We start from the raw sequence: 26689 nt of genomic DNA, 5'->3' as shown, positions 1-26689 counted from the left end.
CCTCCAACCTGATGGCATGAACATTGATTTCTCTGACTTCTGTTAATGTCCCTCCTCCCCTTCTTACCCCTTCCCTAATTTTTTTTTCTCTCTTTCCCTCTCACAATAACTCCTTGCTTGTTCTCTATCTTCCTCTGGTTTTCCCCTCTCTCTTTCTTTCTTCCAGGGCCTTCCATCCTATGATACTCCGCCTTCTCCAGTCTTGTATCCTTCCTGCCAATCAACTTCCCAGCTCTTAGCTTCATCCCTCCCCCTCCTGTCTTTTCTTATCATTTCGGGTCTTCCCCTACCCCCCCCCCCACTTTCAACTCTCTTACTATCTGTTTTTTTTCCATTAGTCCTGATGAAGGGTCTTGACCCGAAATGTCGACTGTACTTCTTCCCATAGATGCTGCCTGGCCTGCTGTGTTCCACCAACATGTGTGTTACCAAAATGTTGACTAAGTTCAAGTTCACAATCAAGTTTAATTGTCATTTAACCATGTATGAATACCCATGAATGCATCCAAATGAAACGGTGTTCCTCTGCGTCCAAGGTGCAAAACGCAGTACCAACAGTCATAGGTAAATCACACAAACTGCTGGAGGAGTTCGGCAGGCCAGGCAGCATCAATGGAAAGAGTGAACAGTCGAGAACTCTTATCTGGACTAGAGAAAAAAATGAGAAGTCAGAGTAAGAAAGTGGGGGGAGGGGAGGCAGCAGTAGCAATAATCCTACGCAGCACAAGGCACATATAGCACATATAAGATAGCAAGCACGTATATGATATCAATGAACATTGCAGCAGTCTGCAGTCGAACATAATATGGTTTGTCTTCTACCAAGTGAAAACTGGGGGTAGCACCGACTCCAATTTGGACACTAAGCCATGCTGTGCCACACCGACTCCAATGCCTCTCTCTTGGGCGGCTGTAAACAGGTGACACTGCGGCTTGCGGCCTAGTTCTCACTATAACTGAGGTCATACAGCTTCCCTGCCATCTGTCTATAAATCAATGAATCGGACTTGCAGCATACCACATTAACAATGTCCAACAGGGTCTTGCGATCGTAGGAAAAGACAAAACTCACTTTTGGACTGCATACCACCTTCATGCCCTGACGCCTCCGATGCCTGTCTTATGCAGGCAGCAGCATGAGAAGCACCAAGTTCAGCTCCTTCTATTTCTCTGCACTCTGAGCCCTCTGCAATCTTACTAGATGCAGGGCCATCCTCCTAGGTTAAGCAGGAGACTTGTCTTCAATGTGTAGGAACAATTTAATTTTAAAATATTTTTAATGGTTTCTATTTTGATTTTAAATAATTTGATTTAAATTAATAATGCATTAAAATGACATGTGGTGTATGACTGAGCCTAAAATTTCCATATACAGTACTTCTCTTCCAAAAACCAAACTATTCAAAGAAAGAGTTTGCAGAAATAACTTTGAACCTGGTTATGATTACAATTAATGGGCTGCGTTTAACTTTTCTTTTTCAATATTTTTATTATTAATTTTACATATAAGAATACAGAGTACAAGAAAAAAAATATCAATACATTATACTAAATCGTATGTAAAGACTCCTTACCCTATATTCATACAGATTAATTAATTCGTAACATTGAAGTATAGTAATTTTATTATATAAAAAAGATCTGAGCCACTACCAAGACCGAAGCTGATTAGTAAAGGAAAAAAGGGAAAAAATATTAGTCATCATCTGTGCTTAACAGCAAATCAAAGGTTTTGAAAATAATTCAAAACAGGTCCCCACGATTTTTGGAAGTCTTGGCTAGATTCAGAGATTGAACATTGAATCTTTTCTAAATTTAAAAATGACATGACATCATGTAACCATTGAGCGTGAATAGGAGAGGCCGCATCTTTCCATTTGAGCAAGAGCTTCCTTCTGGCCATAAGAGACATAAAAGCCAAAATGTGCAAGTCAGATGACTCCAAAATAATATCCTTTCTTCCAAATAAAGCGGTCAAAGGATTAAACTTAAACTTTACATTAGAAAGTATCGAGAAAGTTTGAAATACTTCTTTCCAATATTTTCCAAGATTCGGACATGTCCAAAACATATGAATGAGTGAAGCTTCTCCAATATTACATTTATCACAATATGGAGAAATATCTAAATAAAAATGAGACAACTTATCCTTGGTCATATGTGCCCTATGGACCACTTTAAATTGTAGGAGAGAGTGGCGGGCACAACGATAAAGTGTTAGCCAATTAAAAAATTTGATTCCAAGTTTCCTCAGAAGTTGAAGTCTTTAAATTTTGTTCCCAAAGATTTTTAATTTTATCCAAAGGAACACTTCTCATTCTCAACAGCATATTATAAATATTAGAAATAGATCCATTATAAAAAGGTTTCAAATTAAAAATTATATCTAATAGATTCTAATCAGTACTTTTAGGAAATGTACTTATTTGAGACCGTAAAAAATCTCCTATTTGTAGGTATCGAAAAAAATGAGTTTTAGGTAAACTATATTTAGTTGACAGTTGTTCAAACGAAAAGAGACTTCTCTCTACAAATAAGTCCTGAAAGCATTTAATACCTAATCTATTGCATTCTTTAAAAGCCACATCAATCATAGAGGGTTTAAAAAAGTAATTAGAAAAAAACTGGGACTCGAAAGAGAAAATCTCAATAAGCCAAGTATTTTTGGAATTGTATCCAAATTCTCATAGTGTGTTTAACTACCAGATTATCAGTTAACTTACTCAGAGACAAAGGAAGTGAGAATCCAAGAAGAGAAATAATAGAAAATTTATTGACAGAGTTAGCTTCTAAAAAAAACCCCACATCAGGCAATCCTCACGATTAATGTAATATAACCAAAATGTAAGATTTCTTATATTAACTGCCCAATAATAAAATATAAAGTTTGGTAAGGCTAATCCTCCAATTTTTTAATCTTTCTGAAGATGAATTTTTTAAAAATCTAGAACGCTTATTCTTCCATATATACGAAGATATAATAGAGTCAAGAGAATCAAAGAAAGATTTAGGAATAAAAACAGGCAATGCCTGAAAAAGATATATAAATTTAGGTAATATATTCATTTTAATAGAGTTAATTCGGCTAATCAGCGATAGCAAAAGGGGCAACCAATTTGATAGTATTCTTTTTACGTGATTCAATAGGGTAAGAAAAATTTTCTTTAAATAGATGCTTATAGTTTTTAGTAATTATTACACTTAAGTAGGTAATTTGGTTTCTTACAATTTTAAAAGGAAGGTTGTTGGTATCAAATTATTCGAAGGGAAAAGTTCACTTTTGTATAGGTTTAATTTATAACCTGAGAACTGGCTAAAACAGGAAAGTAAAGAAAGTGCATGGGGTAATGAAGTCTCAACATTAGAAATAAATAGCAGCAGATCATCAGCGTACAGCAAGATTTTGTGAATAGTGTCTCTCCTTAAAATACCAGTGATATCATTAGATTCTCGAAAGGCAATGGCTAAAGGTTCTAAGGCCAGATCAAAAAGCAAAGGGCTCAACGGACAGCCTTGTGTAGTGCCACGTTGAAGCTTAAATGGTCTGGAATTATGAGAATTAGTGATAACCCTAGCGGGAGCGCTAAATAAAGTAATTTAATCCACTGCATGAAAATGGGTCCAAAATTGAATTTTTCTAAAGTTTTAAATAAATAATTCCATTCAACTCTGTCGAAAGCTTTCTCAGCATCTAGAGATACCACACATTCTGATATCATGTTAGAAGGGGAATAAATAACATTTAATAACCGATGAATATTAAAGTGAGAATTTTTGATAAATCCAGTTTGGTTATTGGAAATGACAGATGGTAAAATATTTTCAATCCTATGGGCCAGAACTTTAGATAGGTTCTTAGTATCAAATTAAGTAAAGAAATTGGTCTATAAGAAGAGCATTCAGTTGGATCCTTATTCTTTTTAAGGATAAGAGAAATGGAAGCCTCATAAAAAGATTGAGGGAGTTTGCCCAACTTGAATGAATACGAAAAAAATGAACATAAATGAGGTATAAGCAGTGAGGAAAAGATATTGTAAAACTCTCCAGAAAATCCATCTTCCTCAAATGTAATGAGCGCACAGCCTCAACAATTTCCTCGAAAGAAATAGATTGTTCCAACAACTTTCTGTTGTCGGCAGAAATTGTAGGAATGTTTAGTTGGTCTAAAGAATTGTTCATTACAGTGTTATCCTTAGAAGATTCAGTACTATAGAGTTCAGAATAAAATTCTCTAAAGTTATCATTTATTTCGAAATAATCAGTTGTCCTGTTACCATTAGCTTTGCATATTTCTTTAATCTGCTGTTTAGCTATAAAGGTTTTAATTTGATCAGCCAATAATTTATCTGTTTTATCTCCATGAATATAATATTGACTTTTATCTTTTAGGAGCTGGGTTTCAATTGGATAGGTTAAAAGGAGATCGTATTTAGTTTTCGTTTCAAAATGTCTTTTATATAAGGCTGGTTCTGGAGCCAAGTCATACTCTTAGTCTAATTGTTTCAGCTGATTAACTAAATTACTTCTCTCTTTATCAGCTTTTTTCTTAATACTTGCAGTATAAGAAATAATTTGTCCTCTAATATGCCTTAAAGGCATCCCATCTGATAAGACTAGAAGTTTCCTCTAACATATTCTCTTCAAAAACAAGAGTAATTTGTCTCTCCATAAACTTCAAAAAATCTTTATCAGATAGCAAAGTTAAATTAAATCGCCAAAACCTATTTGGTTGAAGAAGACCAGGGAGAATTAAAGATAGGAGAACAGGAGTGTGATCTGAGAGAGCAATCTCTTTATATTCACAGGATCGAACTGATGGAATCATTTGGCTATCAATAAAAAAAAACAATCCTGGAATATGTACGATGACGTGAGAGAAAAATGAGTATTCCTTGTCTATTGGATGAAAAAAACACCAAGAATCAACAATACCACATTTCATTAAAAAAGATTTAATAAACACAGCTGATTTATTTGGTATTATTAGTTTAGAAGATGAACGATCTAAAGCTGGATCTAAGCAAAAGTTAATGTCTCCACCCATCACCAATGAGTACAGACTTAGATCTGGCAAAAATGGAAAAAAATGCTCAAAGAAACCTGGATCATCTATATTTGGAGCATACACATTGGCAAATACCATTAGTTTGTTATTTAGTTTCCCTGATACTATAACAAAACACCCATCAGTATCAGAAATTACTTTATGCTGAACAAAGGGAACTTCATTATCTATAATGATCAAAATCTCTGGCTTTGGCCTGAAACGAGGAATGGAAATGAGATCTTCTCCATCGATGAAAAAGGCATTAATTGTCACACTTATGTACATGGGTTTCTTGAAGAGAAACAATTGGTACCTTAAGTTTTTTTAATATAGGCAAAAATCTTATTTCTTTTCAAGGGGTGATTTATCCCTTTTCAAGTTAAAACTAAGTAAATTAATTCTTTGATCCACTTTAAAACTATTTATAAGAAAGGTTAAAGTTGCAATCAGAGAAATGTATAGTGAACTCAAATAATATACCTTGAGATATATTAACTAAGCAACAGAATTGACTAGATTCCCAAATCATCTTCAAGAAAAAAGAACTCCCCATTCCCCTCCCTCCTCCTAAAAAGAGAAAATAGGTCAAAGAACAACCGCAACCTACCCCCACTGAAAACATCCCCTTAGAAAGCCTGTTGAAACTGCTCCAAAGAATTCAAGGTTATTTACTGTTCCAACCAATACTAAATAATATGCAGTAAAAAAACCAAACTTAGACAAGTTTATCAAACAGAAAGAGCAAATATTCATATTGAAAAATATTAAACAGTCATTTTTTAATATACAGTATTTCTGTTTTTGCAAGATTTTTAATCTATTCAAAAAAAATATATATACACACACACACACACACATTTTTTTGAGTCTAAAAATTCTTGCGCCTGCTCCTTCGTACAAAACCATTTTAATGATTCATCTTCCATTGCGATTCTCAGTCAAGCTGGAAAACAAAGAAGACTTAAAAATTTGGCTGTATAGCTCCACCATACCTTTTTTAAACTTAACACATTCTGCCATAACTTCTGATGAAAAATCTTCAACAATACAAATCTTCTGACCTTGGTAGTCAATCATACCTTTTCCACAGGCATCACGAATCAGATGGTCCTTTATTTGAAATTCATGGAAACATGTAATGACTGATCTTGGTTTTGATTTTGAAGTCAATCCATAGATAGGCAATCTGTGAGCATGATCAATCAAAGGCAGAGACTTTATAATATCGGGGAATAATTCCATCAAAAGGTTTGCAAAGAATTCTTTAAGATTATCTCCTTCCATTTGCTCTTTAAGTCCCAAGATTCGTAAGTTGTTCCTCCTACTGTTTTCCAAATCAATAATCTTTTGTCTCAGTATTTCATTGGACTTGGATTGTTTTTCACACAGCATTTGCAAATCATCCATTCTCTCGTCCAGTATAGTAATAATTTCTTAATGTTCACAAGATCACAAGACAAAGGAGCAGAAGTAGTCCATTCGGCCCATCGAGTCTGCTCTGCCATTCCCCCATGAGCTAAACTATTCTCCCATCTATTTCCATGGCTTTTTTCCCATATCCCTTGATACCCTGACTAATTAGATACCTATCAATCTCCTCCTTAAACACCCTCAATGATCAGACCTCCACAGCTGTATGTGGCAATGAATTCCATAAATCCACGACCCTCTGGCTAAAAAAATTTCTCCTCATGTCTGTTTTAAATGGGTACCCTCTAATTCTAAGACTGTGGCCACTTGTCCTGGACTCACCCACCAAGGGAAACAGCCTTTCCACATCTAATCTGTCCAACCCTTTCAACATTCAAAATGTTTCTATGAGATCCCCTTTCATTCTTCTATACTGTAATGAATACAGTCCAAGAGCCGACAAACGCTCCTCATATGTTAGTCCCTGCATTCCAGGAATCATCCTCGTAAATCTTCTCTGAACTCTCTCCAACATGAGTACATCCCTTCCAAGATAGGGGGCCCAAAACTGCACACAGTATTCCAAATGAGGTCTCACCAGTGCCCCACAGAGCCTCATCAACACCTCCTTACTCTTATATACTATTCTTCTTGAAATGAATGCCAACATAGCATTCACTTTCCTTACTGCCGATCCAACCTGGTGGTTAACCTTTAGGGTATCCGGCATGAGGGCCCCCAAGTCCCTTTGCACTTCAGATTTTTGATTTTTCTTCCCACCTAAATAATAATCTGCCTGATTATTTCTTCTTCCAGAATGTTAAACCGTACATTTCTCAACATTGTATCTCATCTGCTATTTCTTTGCCCACTCTCCTAAACTGACCAAGTCTCTCTGCAACCTTTCCGTTTCTTCAATGTTCCTTTATCTTCTTATCAAGCTCGGTTAGAGTTGCTTGAATACTGTCTAATTTTGTACCTATTTATTTAATTTCGGCGCTGATTTGTTGCGAATCAGCCGACGCTACTTTTCTGAACTGTTGAAACTCCTCAGTAAGCTTTTGAATAGCTTCCAAAGTTGCTTTGGTAGTCGTAGTAATATAATAACCCATCTAACAGTAGTATTTCAAAAGGTTGGAAACAAAAGTAAGTAAGTTAGGAGCACCAGCAGAGAGCTGTTACTCCATCAGTGGCCACCAGGCAAATCCCTTAACGTTTGTTCCTGAGTACAGCTTCATTAACTGTTATATTTATAGAGTTACATGCACAGTGCCAACAGAAAATAAAGTATAGTTATGATTCTGAATACTGATTTTAATAGCTCAAAAATAAAACTCACAACTGATATTCTTCTTCATTATGCCATTTTGTAGCATCATAGATTTATGTCAACAACTGAGAACATTCATGTTACAACAAAACATATTTAACTCCAATGTTTATTGATAGAAATCAAATATTAATGCAAGTTCTGAAGATACTGATGGCTTCATCTGGGCGGAAATTTCATATGATCAGCTTTCTACATTAGTTTCAATTGGCTAGCAATCTTAGAGCCCAAATGGGGAAATTTTCCTTGAACATTGTGTTTAGCAAAATTATAAATGTGTTGTTTTGTACTCTATTAATATGTCCTTGATCTAAATAAAGACTATGTTCATGGCCACAAAACATAGCTTTGTAAATAAGTTAATTAATATCTTCAAATTTTTCTTGTTTTGTTTCAACCTTATGTTTTAACTGGTATAGTAGTTTGTTAATTTGGAAGTATGTTTTGAAATGATGCATTTAAATTTTACAGAAACGATTGTCCTTGTTACTTTATGGGTACAGAGTATTCACCTGGAGAGATGGCGATTAGTTCTACAGGAATGTGGTGAGTAGCAACTTTACTTTTCTATTCATCTCACATTATTTACTTCCTGTATCTGAATGCTAGTTGCAATATTCACCGTCACCTCCTCTATGTTCTCCTATAACAAATTAAATGATAATAACTCGTGTTCTAAATCACTCCTTAATTTCCTTCACTTTGGAGAATATAGCAAAGAAAACATCAATGTGGATAGCATGGATTGCTTAAGTCATTTACAAATAGCTTTTTGATCACTTTCAGCAGTTTCTTTAAAAAAATCTCTTTTCCTTTGTATAGTATTGAACAATGTTTAAGGCTCTTCAACTGGCAGAAAATGCAATAAAATTTGAGGTTATCACAATCACCTTGTTGAAATACTTAATTTGGGATTCGATACAGACTGAAGTAGTTCTGAAAAGTAAAACCAAGATGCCCGTCTTGTTAACAATGGAAAGTAGATTGGACAGAAATTGGACAGAGAGAAATGCTCCATCTTTTCTGACATGAAGCCAGTTTATTACCAGTTTACTTGGAGTTAGCTCCTGAAACTGAAATGGGTGGAAAAGACACACTGCTGAAACAAATGTGTCCTATTAATTTAAGCAAATAAATTGTGTAGCTTGATTAAAGTAGGTGCTGGATGTGGCTCAGAAAATGCTCCCAAAAAACTTTCTTTGTGTGTGAGATCCTGACTCTTCTTTGCTTCCCCACACTCCTTTCAAGACCAGAACAGTTTGACTTGATTCAACTCTATTTTACAATATATGGGGACTCTTTAAATGGCTCGCAGTGTAGGTAGAAACTTCATCATTGCCTCTTTTCCCCACCACCACCATTGATCTCTCCCCCTCCACATTTCCAGAGTATTGAAGATGATCATTAAAGATAACCGTTAGGAAATTAAGCTATGAGCGAATTGTGGCTGTGTGTTGGAAAGGAATAAATATCTCTATATTTTAGTCTTGTTGATGAACTGAAGAAGGTAGCTAGTTATATCTAATGTGTATTAGATATGTTGAGGAATCTAATGTGAAATATGAAACACTATTCTGTGTAAGTTGAACATGAAATATTTTTCATTAAATAACTGATTTTTTCTTTAGCTGTACTGAAGTAACATGTAATGAACTGAAACTGTTTAGAAGAAGACTGAGGGTTTAGAAGTAACAGCTTTCTTATCGTTTTCAGGATATGTTTTGAGGGTACCATGCAATTTCAGAGTCAGAAACTAGGTAAGTTTCTGAAAAATTAACCTTAGAGTCATACAGACCTGCACTATGGATCTGATCATTTGGCCCACCACCTCCACAGCAATCAGTGGGCATCATCTGTACTAATCCCATCTCCCAGCATTTGGTCCATTTCCTTCCTTGAATGGGCGATTCAAGTGCTCATCTAGCGTGTTCTTAAATGCTGTCACTTCTCCACTTCTGCCACTCTCTCTAACTAAAATACTCCATCCCGAGTGACATCCTGATGAATCATAAACAGTTTTTTCTTCAGTATTGAAACATAGCAATTGCCAATGATGAACTATCTGTATATGTATTTGCTACTTACAAATTTGATTTGCAAAGCTTATTCTCATGCATATTTCTTGTTCATGATCTTGCATACAATAAATACTATTGAGATGCCCTTAGCACATATGTGATGTTATGATGTGTGAAAAGTTGGATATTAGTATGTACTAGGTTTGAGATTATACCATACCATAAAAAGCAGTAACAAAATTATAAATTGGTATTGTGCTACAGTTTTACAATCAGATAGTTTTGAACAAGCATTTTTACACTTTAGAGGGCAGAAAATCCTAAATAATAGGTTGCCTCTTATTGTCCATAAATATTAGTTGCTCAGCCAAAGGTTGTCATAAAATGTCAATAACAGTGACAATCTTGATACCTAGTGAACTGGGGTTATAAGGCTGCCAGGCACATTCTTTAATGCAGCAAATCAGGTTATGTTAAAAGAAGCCTAGCACGGCACTACACTGTGTTGAGCTTCTGTGAGCTTAGCTCCAATGAGGTGACTGGCAGATTTCCAGCAAAATGCTATTTTCTGTACAAGGAACAGAGACGAGTGGATGAGAATTTCAATGTCAGCAGGAGCTTGGGCCTACACTCTAATCATTCTCATACTGCTATTTTAGGAGTTGATCGTGTACAAATTAGCTGCTGTATTTTCCACATAATTAAATAAACCATACATAAAGCTACTTCATTGACTTTACAGACTATTTGGTGTACTGAGCTGAGCCATATAATTACTTTTCTTTTTACTTAAACAGGGCATTTTTGATTGAGTTACAGTAAAGATGGCAACTACATCTGTCTATCCTGTAGGTCATGTGCACATAAACATTTAATACCGCAGATATTGAAAATCTGAAATAAAGAGAGAGAATGCTTAACAAATCTGTAAGGTGAAAGACTAATCTTTTTAGACCAGTGATCTTTCATCAGAACCTACTTTCACTGCAGCGACAACTAGTACTTTCACAATTTGAGGCTTGATTACGATGAACAGCAAGTTTGTGGAACTATTCTCCTGACTTAGTGCCAATTTTAAGCTTGATGTTAGAGGTTGCGTAAGTCCTGAAAACTTACTCAATCACAAAATAAAACTGAGGTAAAAATAAAAACAATTGGAAGAACTCAACAGGCATCTGGAAAAGAAGATTTTCTCCTTCTGATGAAAGGTCTCTGATGTATTATAATCTCCTCTTACAGTTATATTGCTCGAACTGCTGCATGTTTGCAGCATGTACCGTTTTTTATTTCTGATTTCCAGCATCTGCATAGTTTTTGACAATCAAATAACTTTCGGATTTTGAAAACAAGTAACATTGCACTTATTTGTTCAAAGCTTGTTACAGTATTTCAATTAAACTGAAGAAAAACATAATTAACCATTTTCCTGATTCTACAGATACTCATTGTGGACCAGGCCAAATATACTACAACTGCAGTGGTCTTGTAGGTGGATCTGAGAGAAATGTAGGAGCAGGATGCAGAGAGACCTGTGGAAATCTACTCCTAAACGCTCCATGCCCTGACTCCATGCCATGTCTATCTGGCTGTGTTTGCCCCTCTGGGTGAGTGGCTAATTGCATTAAATAGTGATGTGCAACAATGATATAAAAAGGCAAAAGATAGCATGAATTACGGTATATTACTTTATTTTCTAAGATGGATATTAAAATATGACATGCACAACTAATAAACATAAAACTATAATGTTGTACTTTTTTAAGGACAAAGCTTTACAAATGATATTGTATGGCTGTCCAACGATCAGCACTCTGATGGGTATGTGCTTTTAATATTGGTGGCAGCACTTAATATCTCATAGTTGGAGATTCTGTGCTTTACTTCAAAGATGTCAAGTCATGGACAGTGTACTTTTTAAAGCCATATGTTATACCTCATGTGAGAAGTATATGTATAGAAATGGGCTGCTGTAGGGAACTCTTAGTTGGTGCTTTAGGTTTTTGATTTTCTGGATGGTCTTGCTGTCTTTCATGACGTATCTGATAAACTGAGGCAATCAACATCTTTGAAGTTATTACTTTCAAGTATACCTAATAATTGGAGAACATTTCTACTTGGCATTATTGTCCTCTCATTGATGTTTGAGTCGTATTATGCCCATGGATTACTGTAGAGTGAAATAATTAACAAAATGCAGCATAATGGTTTGTTTGGATTCCATAATTCTGTCTACAGACAAGGAATGAGTCAAAATTCAGGTCTTTAAATTAATTTGTAATTTGGCACAGCCATAAAACCTTGTAAAGTTGAACAACATTTAAATTGAGCTTATGACTTATCCCCATGCACATTCGTTATGATTTTAACTTTAGTAATTATTTGCATTAATAACTTTATCCATTTTACCATTAAAACAGTTGCATTAGTCTGCTTTATTGCTGTAATTTATTATTCTAGTTTGTTATGAATTCCAGAAATTAAACATTCAACAATGAGAGTCACTGTAGCAGGAAAAAATGCCAAAGTGAGCTGGAGTGATTTACAGTGTGCTTTAAATCTGATTCTTAAATTACAGATTTTAGATTTTTATATTTTTGACTACGATTCATTAGATGTCGTAATCATCAGGAATATCTTTCTTCATGACAGTTATGTTTACTATCTAGTTATTCATCTACACCTTGTCACTGGAATTCAGAAGAATGAGAAGAGATCTTAAAGAAAGATATAAAACTTACAAAAGGAATAGATAAGATAGAGGCAGGAAAGTTGGTTCCACTGGTAGGTGAGACTAGAACTAGGGAACATAGCCTCACAATTCAATGGTGGAGATTTAGGATGGAGAAGAGGATGAACTGCTTTTTCCCAGAGGGTGGTGAATCTGTGGAATTCTCTGCTGAATGAAGCAGTGGAGGCTACCTCAATAAATATATTTAAGACAAGGTTGGATAGATGTTTGTATAGTGGGGGAATTAAGGGTTATGGGGAAAAGGCAAGTATGTAGAGATGAGGCCATGGCCAGATCAGCCATGACCTTATTGAATAGCAGAGCAGGCTTGACGGGCCGGATGGCCTACTCCTGCTTCCATCTCTTGTTCTTATTTAGTGTGGATATTTATTGAGGATAAATAAATAGAAGGTGTGGTTCTACAGAACCATCACATACTTATGTGGCTGACTGATGTATTGTTCTCTAGACTAGTGTGAACTACATTCTTGCACTCACAGAATCATTTACTATGGAAACAGGCCATTATTTTGTGCTACTGCTCAGTAAATGAGGTGTTGTATTAGCATTAGGAGCAGGAATTCTTGGTTCGGGAGGCCCCTAGCAAAGATTGCAATTTCACTGCTATCTGCCTTGTAAGGATTGGATGGAACTCCCCACACCCCTTGCTAGTTATTGATGAATCTGCAGGATACACTTAGCATATATGTATTTCAGCTGTTTCTTTGAGAATTTGAGGGTTTTCTTGTTGAAGTTATGGTATTTGAGTTCAATACCGAACGTATTCAAAAACTTCAAAACAACATTTTTCATTTCAGAATATCATATGTACACACTTTAGATTTTTACTGGAGACAGATTATCCAACTGATTATCCATTACAGCCACTAATGAATTGGCTGCAAGAAAGTAAGATCTAATATGTTCTTTGTTGGCAATTATAGTGCATGATATGCACTAGTGATTGCTTATGAATTTTGTAGTTGTCTGTCACTACTTTTTAATTAGGGTAACAAAATACAGCTTATAAAATGCTGCTTCAAAGGCTAGGGATTTGAGGTGATGTAACAATGAATCAGAATTTTTCTTCTGTGGGTGGTGGATTCCAGACTTGGCACACAGTAAGAAAACTGGTGTTTCTACTCAGTGTATTTCACATCTCACATCATCTCTGGACTTTGTAACAGTGATCTGTGAATAAAACAGTAGACATAAGTGCTAAATTAGGCCATTCAGCCCATCATGTCTGCACCACCATTTCATCAAGGCTGATCCAATTCCCTCTCAACTTATTCTCCTGCCTTCTCTCCATAACCTTTCATGCCCTGAATGATCAAGAACCTAGTAACTTCTGCCTTAAATACACCCAATGACTTGGCCTCCACAGCCACATGTGGCAATAAATTACACAAATTCATCACCATCTGGCTACAGAAATCCCTCATCTCTGTTTCATATTGATGTTCCTCTATTCAGAGGCTATGCCTTCTGGTCTTAGACTCCCCCACGACAGGAGACATCCTCTCCACATCTATTCTAGCTAGGCCTTTGAATGAGATCCCCTTCATTCTTCTAAATTACAGCATGTAAAGGCGCAGAACTATCAATTGCTCCTTTTACAATAAACCTTTCATTCCCAGAACCATTGTTGAAAAGTTCCTCTGAAACCTCTCCAATGTCAGCACATCCTTTCTTAAATAAGGAGCCCAAAACTGCTCACAATACTCCACGTGAGCCTCACCAGTGCCTAATGAAGTCTCAGCATTACATCCTTGCTTTTATATTTTAGCCTTCTCAAATTGAATGCTAATATTGCACTTGCCTCCCTCACCACTGACTCAAACTGCAAACTAACCTTTAGGGAATCCTGCACAAAGACTCCCAAGTCCCACTGCACCTCAGTTGTTTTGAATTTGCTCCCTGTTCAGAAAATAGTCTATGCTTTTATTCCTTCTATGAAAATGCATGCCCATGCACTTCCCAACTCTGTATTTTATCTGCCACTGCTTTGCCTATTCTCCTAATCTGTCCTTTTGCAGCCTTCCTGCTTCCTCAAAACATGTGAAGGTCGACGTATTTGTAATCAAGACGACTGCAAGAAACTGATCCTGCCCTGTCCCTCTGGCAAAAATGCAGCTTCCCTGTCTGAACAGGGGCTGCTGAAAACTAGCTTGTTATACCAAGTGAAGGAACATAATAGCTTTGAAGTTAATGCAGCAATAAGCAAGTGGAGAGTAAAAGATAGGCATGAAGATAAATTGATAAGTGGAATGTTGTCACTTATAAAAAATGACTTCATTTTCTAAAGCTCTAGACTTGCTTCTGGGACAAGTGACGTCCACAGAACAGAAGTTTGCAGATGTTACCATAGAGGTCCAAATCTCAATTAACAATGAATCAGAATTCAGGAAGCAGATAGGGTGCATGGTGTCATGATAACAACCTCAATGGCAGCAAGACAAACGAGCTGGTCATTTTCTTCAGGAATGGGGATGATGTGTGAGGTCATATTTACATCAATGGTGCTGAGGTTGAGAGGACTGAGAGCTTCAAGTGCATAGGAATGAATATCACCAATAGCTGTCCTGGTCCAACTATGTTCAAAGGTTCATTTATTATCAAAGTATATATCCATATACAACTCTGAGATTCATCTTCTCCAGATAGCCATGAAACAAAGAAAGAGCATGGAGGTCATTCAGTAAGAAATATCAAACCCACCCCCAAGCATAAAAAAGAACTGCATTCCAATAGGCAACCCCCAACCCCCTTCCCACACACAAAATGGAACAAGGACATTAACCCTAAACCCCCTCCCTTGCATAAAATGCAACAAGAACATTGACCCCAGACAACACCTCCCCCTGCACAAAAAAACTAAAAGAATGCAACAAGAACCCCAAACACCCTCCCCTCACACAACAAAATTGAAAAGGAACCGGCAAAAAACACAGAATATAAAAACTATCTGAAAAAGTCCACAGTCCAAAATCGCAATAGTCCAATCCATAAATGCAGAATCTTGGTGGCTTCACCCGACACCACAGAAGCACAGAGGCCACAGCAAGTCGACATCAATCGGCCCCTCAGACTCCTCCTGTTCAAAGTGTACAGCTCTGAAATTCTTCTTCAGTGTTGACACTGTGGCCAAGAAAACTCATCAAAGTTCAAAATAAATTTATTATCAAAATACATATCTATCACCAAGTGCTGCCCTGCGATCTATTTTCTTGCAGGCATTCACAGTAAATACAAATATTCACAATAGAAAAAATGAAAAACTGCACAAAGACTGACAAACAACCAATGTACAAAAGATAGCAAATTGAGCTAATACAAAAAGAGAAAAAAAGAAAGTAATAACAATAAATAATACATATTAAGAACATGAGTCAAAGACTCCTTGAAGGTGAGTCCATAGGTTGTGGAATCAGTTAAGTTTAGGGAGAGTGAGGTTATCCACTCTTGTTCAGGGCCCTGCTGGTTGAGGTGTAATTGCTATTCCTGTACCTATTGGTGTGGGTCCTGAGGCTCTTGTAACTCCCTCCTGATGCCAGCAATGAGAGGAGAGCATGGCCTAGATGGTGGGGTCGTTGATGATGGATGCTGCTTTCCTGCAACAGTTTTCCTTGTAGATGTGCTCAGTGGTAGAGAGGGCTTCACCTGTGATGGGTTGGGCTGTATCTTCTATTTTTTTGTGGGCTTTTCCATTCAAGAACATTGATGTTTCCATATCAGGCTATGATGGAACCAGTTAGTATTCTCTCCACTGTGCCTCTATAGAAGTTAGTCAAATTTTTAGATGGCATGCCAAATGTTTGCAATCTTCTTAGGAAGTATGGAGTTGCTGTGCCTTTGTAAAGGCACTTACATGCTGGACTCAGTGTCGATCCCCTGAAATGATAATCCAGAGAAATTTAAAGTTACTAATCCTCCCCACCTCTGTTCCCCAAATGAGGACTGTCTCCTGGACCTTTGATTTCCTCCTCCAGTAATCAATAAACACCTCTTTTATTTTGATGATGTTGATTGAGAGGTTGCTGTGACACCACTCAGACAGTTTTTCAGTCACCCTCCTATATGCTTATTTGTCACTGCCTTTGATTAGGCCAGCAACAGAGGTGTCCTTAGCAAACTTATATGCATTGGAGCTGTACTTAACCTCACAGTCATAAGTATAAAGTGAGTAGAGCAGTGGGCACAGCCTTATGGAGCACATGTGCTGATGGTGATTGTGGAAGAGATGTTCAGAATCAGAATCAGATTTATTATCAACGGCATGTGTCGTGAAATTTGTTAACTTGTTGTCAATCCAAACTGACTGGGTTCTGCGAGTGAGGAAATTGAGGATATTTAGCCTCTACGTCCTTTGGAGGCTAAAGGAATTTGGCATGTCCCCTTTGAGCATCACCAATTTTTATTGATGCACCATAGAAAGCATCCTATGCTGATGCATTACAGCTTGGGTTGTCATCTACTCTACCCTAGACTGCAAGGAGCTACAGACAGTGTGGACATGCTCAGCACATGATGGAAATCGGCCTCCTCTCCACATTCTCTGTCTATACTTGTCACTGACTTGGTAAAGCAGTCAGCATAATCAAAGACATCATCCAGTCTGGATATTGTCCCTTCTTCATCACGCCCATTGGCAGGAGATACAAAAGCCTGAAAACACATTTCACCAGGCTTAAGGACAGCTTCTATCCTGCTGTTATGGTTCTCCAGTATGATAAGATCTACATTGTCAAGGCCTTGCACTTTAATGTTTACCTGCACTTCATTTTATCTGTAACTTGAATATTTTATTCTGCAGTCTGTTATTGCTTTCCCTTGTACTGCCTCAATGTACTGATGTGATGAAAATAATCTGCATCAATGGCATGCAAAACAAAAGTTTTCATTGTGCCTTCCTTCCATATGATAGTAACAAATCGATGGTCTAATTCAGGGGTGTCAAACTTATTTTAGGTCATGGACTGGATTGGGCAATGCAACTTCATGCAGGCCGGATCAGTTGTGCATGCACGAACGCACGCGCAAGTGCTCCAACAGTTTTCGTTGCCTTCATTTTTTCAACCTGCTCTCATGAGTCTCAGTCTCTGCTATAACTACAAAGTGTTTCACTTTACGAATTGTGTTTCACTTTACGAATTTTGTTTCTTATGAAGAAGATTACCTAGCAAGCATTATTTTTATGATTGGTATTAACCTACAGTCGTAGGCTACAAGAAAGGTGTGATGAGAGAGGAAAAAACAATGCTATTTTGGCTGAGATTGTTTTGGGAGCCACATCCTTTCCATTAATAAACCATTTGAAATCGAATATTAGCAGACACAAATGTAGACCTAATGAAACAAATTGTAAATGTAGGCTACACAACTGCACCTAATCTTTATTAGCCTGCTTCCAGCAATCAAACTCAAACAATGAACACAGTTAGCCTCTAATTTTTATTGAAGTGATCACATTTACAATAATAGAATAGTCAGAAAATGAATGAGTCACAATATTATGACACTCAATATTTCATAATGCATTTTGCTTTCATGTGGCAGTGCATCGAACAATGACACTCATTTTTCACTTGCTGCTTCCAGACACCTGACATCTCTTGACTTTAACCAGCCTGTCAACATCAGGGACCAGTTTCTGGGCAGTGGTGATTTTCATAATGTCATTTAGACATAATGATTTCATAATGTCTGTGTGTCAGCTGCGAGCACAGTTTGGATTTGTTAATGTTAAGTATGGAGAACGCCTGCTCACAGAGATATGTTGTCCTGAACATGCAAAGGATCTTTGAGGCAAAGTCTGTCATCTTGGGGTATATACTTTATACTTTATTGTCGCCAAACAATTGATACTAGAACATACAATCAGCATAGCGATATTTGATTCTGCGCTTCCCACTCCCTGGACTACAAATCAATAGTAAATATTAAAAATTTAAATTATAAATCATAAATAGAAAATATAAAAATGGAAAGTAAGGTAGTGCAAAAAAACCAAGATGCAGGTCTGGATATTTGGAGGGTACGGCCCAGATCCGGGTCAGGATCCATTCAGCAGTCTTATCACAGTTGGGAAGAAGCTGTTCCCAAATCTGGCCATACGAGTCTTTAAGCTCCTGAACCTTCTCCCAGAGGGAAGAGAGACGAAAAGTGTATTGGCTGGGTGGGTCGTGTCCTTTATTATCCCGGCAGCACTGCTCTGACAGTGTGCGGTGTAAAGTGAGTCCAAGGACGGAAGATTGGTCCCAGGTATTGATAGAATAAGTCCAGACCTACAGTCTCAAATTTATATTTCAAAGCCGAGTTACACTGAATTTCAATTAGTTCCATTTGGAGCTCCTCTGGCACATCTGATGCTGCGTTGATGGCAAATGGTGAGCAAAATAGTGAGAATTCCTTCTCGAGCTGAGTGAAGACTTGGAAACGATTCTGAAGCTCACTTTTCAGCCGTGATATTTTGTACTTGTACCTGCCGACGTTGTCATTATTCCCATGAGCAACACGCACGGACTGCAAAGAGGGGAAATGAGCTGGATTGCTCTGGGATAGTTGCGTCTCCCACAGGCCTAATTTAATTTGAAAGGCACGAATGCTGTCGTAGTATTCTGTAACAAGTTTGTTGCGGCCTTGCATGTTAACATTAAGCACATTTAAGTGCTCTGTTATATCTACCAAAAATGCAAGATCATGAAGCCAGTCTGGGTCATCTAACTCTGCCACTGGCTTCCCTTTCTCGTTCATGAATAGTCCAATTTCCCCACGTAATTGAAAAAAAAATGTTTGAGCACAACCCCAATGCTCAACCAGCGGACTTCAGTGTGGCAGGGTAGCCATGTCCAATATTACTTTTGGATAAAAGGATGTCAAATTGCCGATGGTTGAGTCCCTTGGTTTTAATAAAATTAAACATTTTGATGACTACATCCATGACATTGTCCTCCTGCTACATAACGCCTCTTGGTGTATGATACAATGAAAATTCCAGAATTCCTGCTCCGGATTCTCTGTCTGAACTTTCTCTCGGAGTTTCGCAACAACACCTGCCTTTTTCCCTGACCATAGGTGGTGCGCCATCTGTTGCCACGCCAACAGCGTGACTCCAGTCAACCCCCAAGGCCTCGACGAGGCTGGAGAAAACGTCGTTCGCCATTGTGGTGTTTATCATAGGTACCATCTCCACAAACTCCTCGGTGACAGTCAAAGATGCATCAGCACCACAAATAAGTATTCCCAATTGAGCTACATCAGTCATGTCTGTGCTCTCATTAATTGCAATAGAGAAGGCAATAAATGACTTCACTTTGTCTTTGAGTTGACTGTTCAAATCTCCTGCAAGGTGCCCAATTCTCTCTGCCACCATATTTCTTGATAAGCTGATATTACCAAAAGCCCGTCTCTTCTCAGGGCACACCAGCTCAGCCGCCGTCAGCATACATGCTTTGATGAATTCCCCCTCTGAGTATGGCTTCGATGCAGCAGCTATTTTGTTGGCAATAATATAGCTGGCCATGACAGCTCCATCATGAGTCTCTCGACTTTTGGTGAACACTGATTGCTGTTTTTTCAGAGCTGCTTCAAGCTCGTTTACCTTTTGTGTTCTGAGTCGTCCTGCATACTTGTCATATTTTTCTCCGTGTGACGTCTCATACTTTCGTTTGATATTGTACTCTTTTGCCACAGCCACTTGTTGCGAGCATATCAGACACACAGGTTTGCCGTTGACCTCACAGAAAAAAAACGATCTTTCCAATTATTGTTGAATATCTGACCTTCAATGTCAACTTTTCTTTTCTTGGAAAGCATTTTGAACCACAGCAGCAAACAGCCTCAGCCTTGCTACAGGTGTTACTTACCTGAGTACTCTGTGTGTTTATACTGTGTCTGACGATGTAAGTGGGGCCCTAGTGGTCTTCAGGGCAGGGTGGTAGGTGCTTATGTACAGCGGGTGGTTAACTGCCGCTGTTTGTTTTCTAAGTACACACACAAGCTGCTGGCGCAGCAGGCGGCACAGACAGTGGTGGGAGAGAGAGCGGCTGTCGTACAGATACATAATAAACTGTCGTGAATATACTTTATTTTTCCCCAAATCATCCTGCAGGCCGGTAGTTTGATACCCCTGGCTTACAGGCAGCCTCAAAGCAAGAAACCCATAAGAACCCAATAAAAAAAATAAAGACAAACCTCCAATGCACAGAGAAAGAGGGAAAAAAAAACAGAAATCATACAAACAATAGAAGCGAGCAACAACAAGAGCATTCTGGACCAAATTGAGTCCTTAGATCCAAATGCCCGGAACAGCCTGGAGTAAGTCCAAGCCTTGGCATTCAGTTCACCATATCAGTGGGGCAAATCGCTGCAAAGGTTATCGACATGAAGCACAGCATCCAGGGGCAGTCTCACTGCCACAAGGCTGCAGAGAGAGGAGCCCCCAGTCTATCTGAGCCCCCATTTAAATTGTCCTAACAGCAGATCGTACCTCACATTACAACCTGGGCTCTGCCACAGAGAATCATACCAGTCCCAGAATACACTGCCCAGGAGCTCGCTTCAGGCCTAGGTTTTGCTGCTGAAGAATCTGTTCTCACCCTCTGAAGCATAATGTGGAATATACTACCTGGAGAATGTGGAGGGAGCAGAGACACTGCCAGCATTTAAAAAGCATTCAGGGGAGCACATAAATCATCCAGACACTAATGCTATGTGCTGGAAGATCGGATAAAAATGGATGATGATTCTGCCTGACCTGTTTAATTGCTGTTGATTCCAAAATTTAGCAATTAGTATAAAAGATGGGTTGATTTTGTCAGCTACACTTAAAATCTATCATATATGTGCAATAAAATTTATAAGTATTCTGATAGTTTTGTATTACGTGTTGTTATCTTTCAGTAGTTGTGAATGTTAACCATGATATCATCAACTTCTCAGTGGAAGGAATTTGTGCAACAATTGATTTACATGCTCTTTATGGGGCATAAAAATCCCCAGGCCACATTCAATTAATTTTATCGAACGACAATCAGAAATTATTTAAGAAATTACAGGCAACTGGAAGTTATTGCAATTATTCAGAACTTTATTAAAGAACTTTTAATATTGTTACAGTGCACAATCTGTTCTTTGTGAAGTACAGTGGTTGCTTGTGAGAAAATATTTCGGATATCTGCCAACTCATCTCCCAAAAAAAATCTATTCATTTTTGAGTGGTTTTGAGTAACAGAATTGAAAAACTGATATTTCGTATTAGTTTCATGAGAACCAAATCAGGTTTCAGCTTCCAGAGAATGGAGATTTCTCTTTAACAAACAATGCTAACCTTCAATATGTCCAATTGTACTATTTATATAAATTTTCACGCCAGCCATCTGTGATGTAGCAGCTAGTAAGTCCATGAAATTGCTATGAAGCGCAAAGATATTGTAAGTGTGGAAGAACAGAGGTACCTTGAAATATATGTGCATAGATCTCTTAAAAGTAAATTTTTCAATTTTGATAGAGTGACTGAAAAGGTATAAGGTTTGTAATCCTTTATTATTCAAGGTATGAAATATAAATTCAGAAACTCACACTAGAACTGTAGTCACACATTCAATATTCCATATAATTCTGGTCACCACATTGTACAAAGATTGAAATTGCTGTGGAAAGTTTTCAGAAATTTATGCAGATATACCCAGGATTGATAACTTGTAGCTCTGAGGGAAGCTCAAATAGGTGGGTTGCTTACTTTGGAACAGGTGAGCTGTGGGAAGATTCAATTGTAAAAAAAAACTATTTCCCACTTAGTAAAGGGCTCAGGAAACAGAGTACACAGATTTAAAATGACAGGTATAGAGATGTTATAAGGAAAATCCTTACCCAGAGAGCAGAGTTCTAGAGTTCCCTGCCTGAAATGATGCAGAATCTGAACTCTTCATTATGTTTAAATAATAGCTGGACATGTATATGGGAGCAATGATCTGCAGCCATTTGGTGGAATCCTGGATTTGACTGGCACAGGCATGATGGGCCAAATAACTTCTTTCCAATTCGTAATTTACTATTGTTGTCTGAATATGAAGGGGAAGAATTTATAAAGGGTAGAAGATTTTACAGAAACTGTAGGTTTTGAAAATATGAAGCAAAAAAAATACTGGAAACATTCAACAGTCGGACGGCATCTGTAGAGAGGGAGGGAGAGAGAGAGAGAGAGAGAGAGAGAGTGTGAGAGTGATTGATTGATTGTTTCAATGCTTCATCAAACATTCTGACAGGTTTGCCAGAAACCTTGCATATTTGGATACACATGTGACAAAGTCCCAAATTTCCTGGCATTTTCACAGTTAGAGGCTGTAGTTCTGAATAAAAATTATGCTTTAATAGGGTATATAGGATTACATAATAATTAGTGGTGAACATAACATTTTAGATGTTTGCATGTTTTAATAGATCACATTTTGTTTAAATTTGGCCAATTGAATGTGAATTAACGATTGACTGGTAACTAGTTCCTTGAAATATATTGCATCTTTTGCTAATAATTTGTTGATACATTTAAAGCACACAGCCTACATGATGACTGGTGAATATTAATATTTATTTATTTTATGTCTGAAATTTCCAGCAGCTTCATCTCCAACCTTTTCTATATCCTGCTTTAAAATAAGCTGCCTGGCAGTTTTCACAGGTTTTTTTTAATTATTGCAGGAGCTTTCAGTGACTTTCATTGTAATTATATTGTGGAGCTATTTGGAGTAACTTAGTTCTTTTTAAAAATATATGATGCATTATCATGCAAGTCTACCTAACCCCAGCTAGGATTCAGATGTTGATCAGCCTGTTGGCTCAGTTTATTCCAATGAATAATAGCTGGTATTAGAGTGTGTGGGGAGGAGTGTGAGGCTTAGTTAGTCAGTTACATTTGGATTTTCATTTATACACTGGATATGATCGATATGAAGGAAAACACTTGCTGCTGAAGCTTTTTTCCATTTGTAGAAGGTAAAGTTTAGGGGAACTATTGAAGATAGCAATTAAGCTTAAGATCATATATTCAATTAAAAAACAGAAATCAGGTTAAACTCTGGTACTTTCACCAGAGTTGAGGAACAATGTGGAATTATGCATAGTAGAATCGGCATAAAATCCCAGAGTACATAAATGCAGCAACCAGGCAGCAGACATGTTCAGATAAGAATGACTGCTCTTCAGAATGATCACTGTAAATCACATTTATTTCTTTAAAATTTAATGCATGGCAGGAAGAATCATGTGCCACAATTAAGCAGTTCACCATGAGATATGTCACTATGAAATATGTTGATAGAATTTTCTTTATTAAATATCCATTCATCTTCTATGCACATACTTTTCTTTGCATTAGATGTCCTATTTCTTAATGAACAGAGCGAAATGTGCATATCTTGTAGCATCAGGAATAGATATAAGACTTATGTTCTTAATGTCAGAAATCTTGTATATCCTTAATTTGGAATAGCTGGAGTTTGTTGTATCCAGAATAAGTCAAAACAAAACTTTCGGCCATTTCATCTTTAGTTATTAACCTTGAAGAACTGTTTCCAGTTTAAAAGTAGACATGTGCTACTCCTGAATAATTGTTGTTAGGTTTCCACAGGTTATGTGCAAATAAGGTATTTTTGAGGAATGAACAATGTTACATTTTTCAAAGACTTTGTTCAAAATCCAGCCTATTACTTTTTAAACATTTTATTTGGCTGGTTTAAAAGATGGCTTTGCACTGGTTTGTAACGTAAACCTCTTTATTTTGACAAAGAAAGGTTGATAACGTCAAACATTGACTACATTAATAAATCCATCAATTGAGCAAAAATTCATGAAAATCTACATTTTTATGAGTTTTCAAACAAAACAGATACAAATTCATATCCAGTAATTAAAATGAAAGTGTGATGTGGATTTTGGACATAAGACAATTGCTGCATACTTTTTCCAAACATTGACTTCATTAGGCGGGACAATAAAGATGAGCTTTAGCCAATTATAAGGAATTATTGCAATGAAAGCATATACTTTTGTGTTCAGCAAATGTTTAGTCAGTGAGGCCTCCAGTCACTCTTGCTTCATTTTGCAGGTAGTCTTTGCTTTCCTTCAGCATTTAGAGACAGACAGACTTTTGTTTTGAGATTGTTGCTGAAATCTGACCCAGATTAATTCACTCTTCCTCTACCCTTCAACAAATTTATTTGGAAAATAGGGGAATTCATTTCCTTCAAACCTTAGCTACTCTTTTTAAAAAAAACCTTTGATCTTCCGAATGCACATGGAACATATAATGAATTTACATGGAGAAATTTAACCTTAGTATTATTTTTCTTTTAATTACTTTTTAATGATTGACAACAATTTGACTCACATGACTAAATATACTGTATTGAAATTATACTGGTGCTATTGCAACTATCTAAAATGGTAAGCATTTTTGTGTTTAATCATTCAGGTATTGCAGCAATTTCAAAGTACTTTTGGACTTTGTACGTTGCCTCTTTTAAGAATATTTATTTTGTTTATTTAGTGATACAACGCAGAGGAGGCCTTTCTGGTTCTTTGAGCAGTGCCGCCCCAGAAATCCTGATAACCCTTGTGTTATGTTACTTCTGTTTAAACATACCGTGGGTTAACAGTAAAGAATCATATTCTGGAAGAATTAGAGAACTTTTAACTACAGTAATAAACAAACACGTCTTAACCCAGCCATGTGCTGGAACATTCTGGCAATCCTGTGTATGCTCAGTGCTCTGTCCAGTCATGAACTGGCACATCATTGCACGTGATATCACCACATCTTCCTTTCCTTAAAAAGAAAAACAATTAACAATGTTAATCAAAGCAAATACATAATTCAACAAGTCTCTATCAGTCTGTCTGTGGGTTTACGAACATGAGTAGACCTTCTAAGTGGTGTACACAGATCTTGTGTTTCCTTGTTATTATTTACATGTTTTGTCCCGTCTGCATAAGTTAACTGAATGTCTGACGTTGGCTCTTTCTTGACGTCTTTGCGATTTCTTCTTACCACTGCTCCCTCCTCTGTTTGGACCGTGTATGATCTGGGTTGTACTTCTTCAAGTACTGTAGCTTTCTGTGTCCATGTGTTCACTTTGTCTTGTGTCCTCACTTCATCTTCCTGATGTAATTCAGGTAATGGACGAGAACATCTATCAAAGTATATTTTCTGCTTTGCTTTGTGTTCATCTTTCCACCTTTTCACTTGTTCACCTTCCTCTGTTATCAGAAGGCTCTCATCCATTGGCAGATTAGATCTCAATCGTCGATCCATCAAGAGCTGAGCAGGCGAAAATCCACGTTCAAGTGGAGTACTGTGGTAGGCTATCAAGGCTTTTTAAAAATCACTTCCACTATCTTTTGCTTTGTGCATCAGTTTCTTGACAATTCCTATCAATTTCTCAACTAATTCATTAGACTGAGGGAAAAATAGACTAGATGTTGTATGGACAAAGCCCCATTCACAAGCAAAATGTTTCATGCATTCAATGCTGAATTGTGGACCATTGTCTGTGAAAATTTCAGGTACACCATGTCTTGAAAAAACTCATTTCATGCATGTAATTACATTTTCTGCAGTCGTTCTGCCCAGACAACACACTTCAGGATACAATGAGTAGTAATCTGTTATTAATAGATAGTCTTTGTTGTTAGTTATAAAAAGGTCAACGCCTACCTTCTGATAAGGTCTCTGAGGATTTGGGTGTGGATGCAATAGCTCCTTAGGGTTGCTAGGTTGGTATTTAAGGCATATTTGACAATAAGACACCAATCCTGCAATCCCTTGATTCATCCTAGGCCAAAACATCACTTCCTGTGCTCTTCTCTTACATTTTTCAATGCCTAGGTGGCCTTCATGAATTCTACCAAGCACTTCTTTACGGAGACTCTTAGGTATAACAATTCTACTACCTTTGTACAATATCCCATCCACAACAGACAGTTCTGATCTGCGGTTCCAATAATCTTGTACTACTGAGGTACAGTCATGCCTATTATCTGGCCATCCACCCAACACCATGTATTACCTGATTGAGAATTTTGTTCTTTTCTGTCTCAAGACGCAGCAGTTCCAACTTTTTGGGAGCAACAGGTACAGTTTCTATGACCATATCAAT

The 26689-nt window shown here is 37.3% G+C and overlaps 1 protein-coding gene across 1 annotated transcript in view; it reads left to right on the top strand.

Moving 5' to 3' along the window:
• The window catches only part of otog (otogelin), a 226232-nt gene that overhangs the window by 46638 nt on the left and 152905 nt on the right, over positions 1-26689 (top strand). Inside the window, 3 exon segments of the mRNA XM_072271370.1 lie at positions 8259-8333; positions 9501-9544; positions 11244-11409. Coding sequence (XP_072127471.1) covers positions 8259-8333; positions 9501-9544; positions 11244-11409 — 285 coding nt within the window.

The sequence above is a fragment of the Mobula birostris genome, chromosome 11 (assembly GCF_030028105.1).
Source record: "Mobula birostris isolate sMobBir1 chromosome 11, sMobBir1.hap1, whole genome shotgun sequence".
Classification (NCBI taxonomy): domain Eukaryota; kingdom Metazoa; phylum Chordata; class Chondrichthyes; order Myliobatiformes; family Myliobatidae; genus Mobula; species Mobula birostris.
This window is presented reverse-complemented; position numbering and strand designations above follow the sequence as displayed.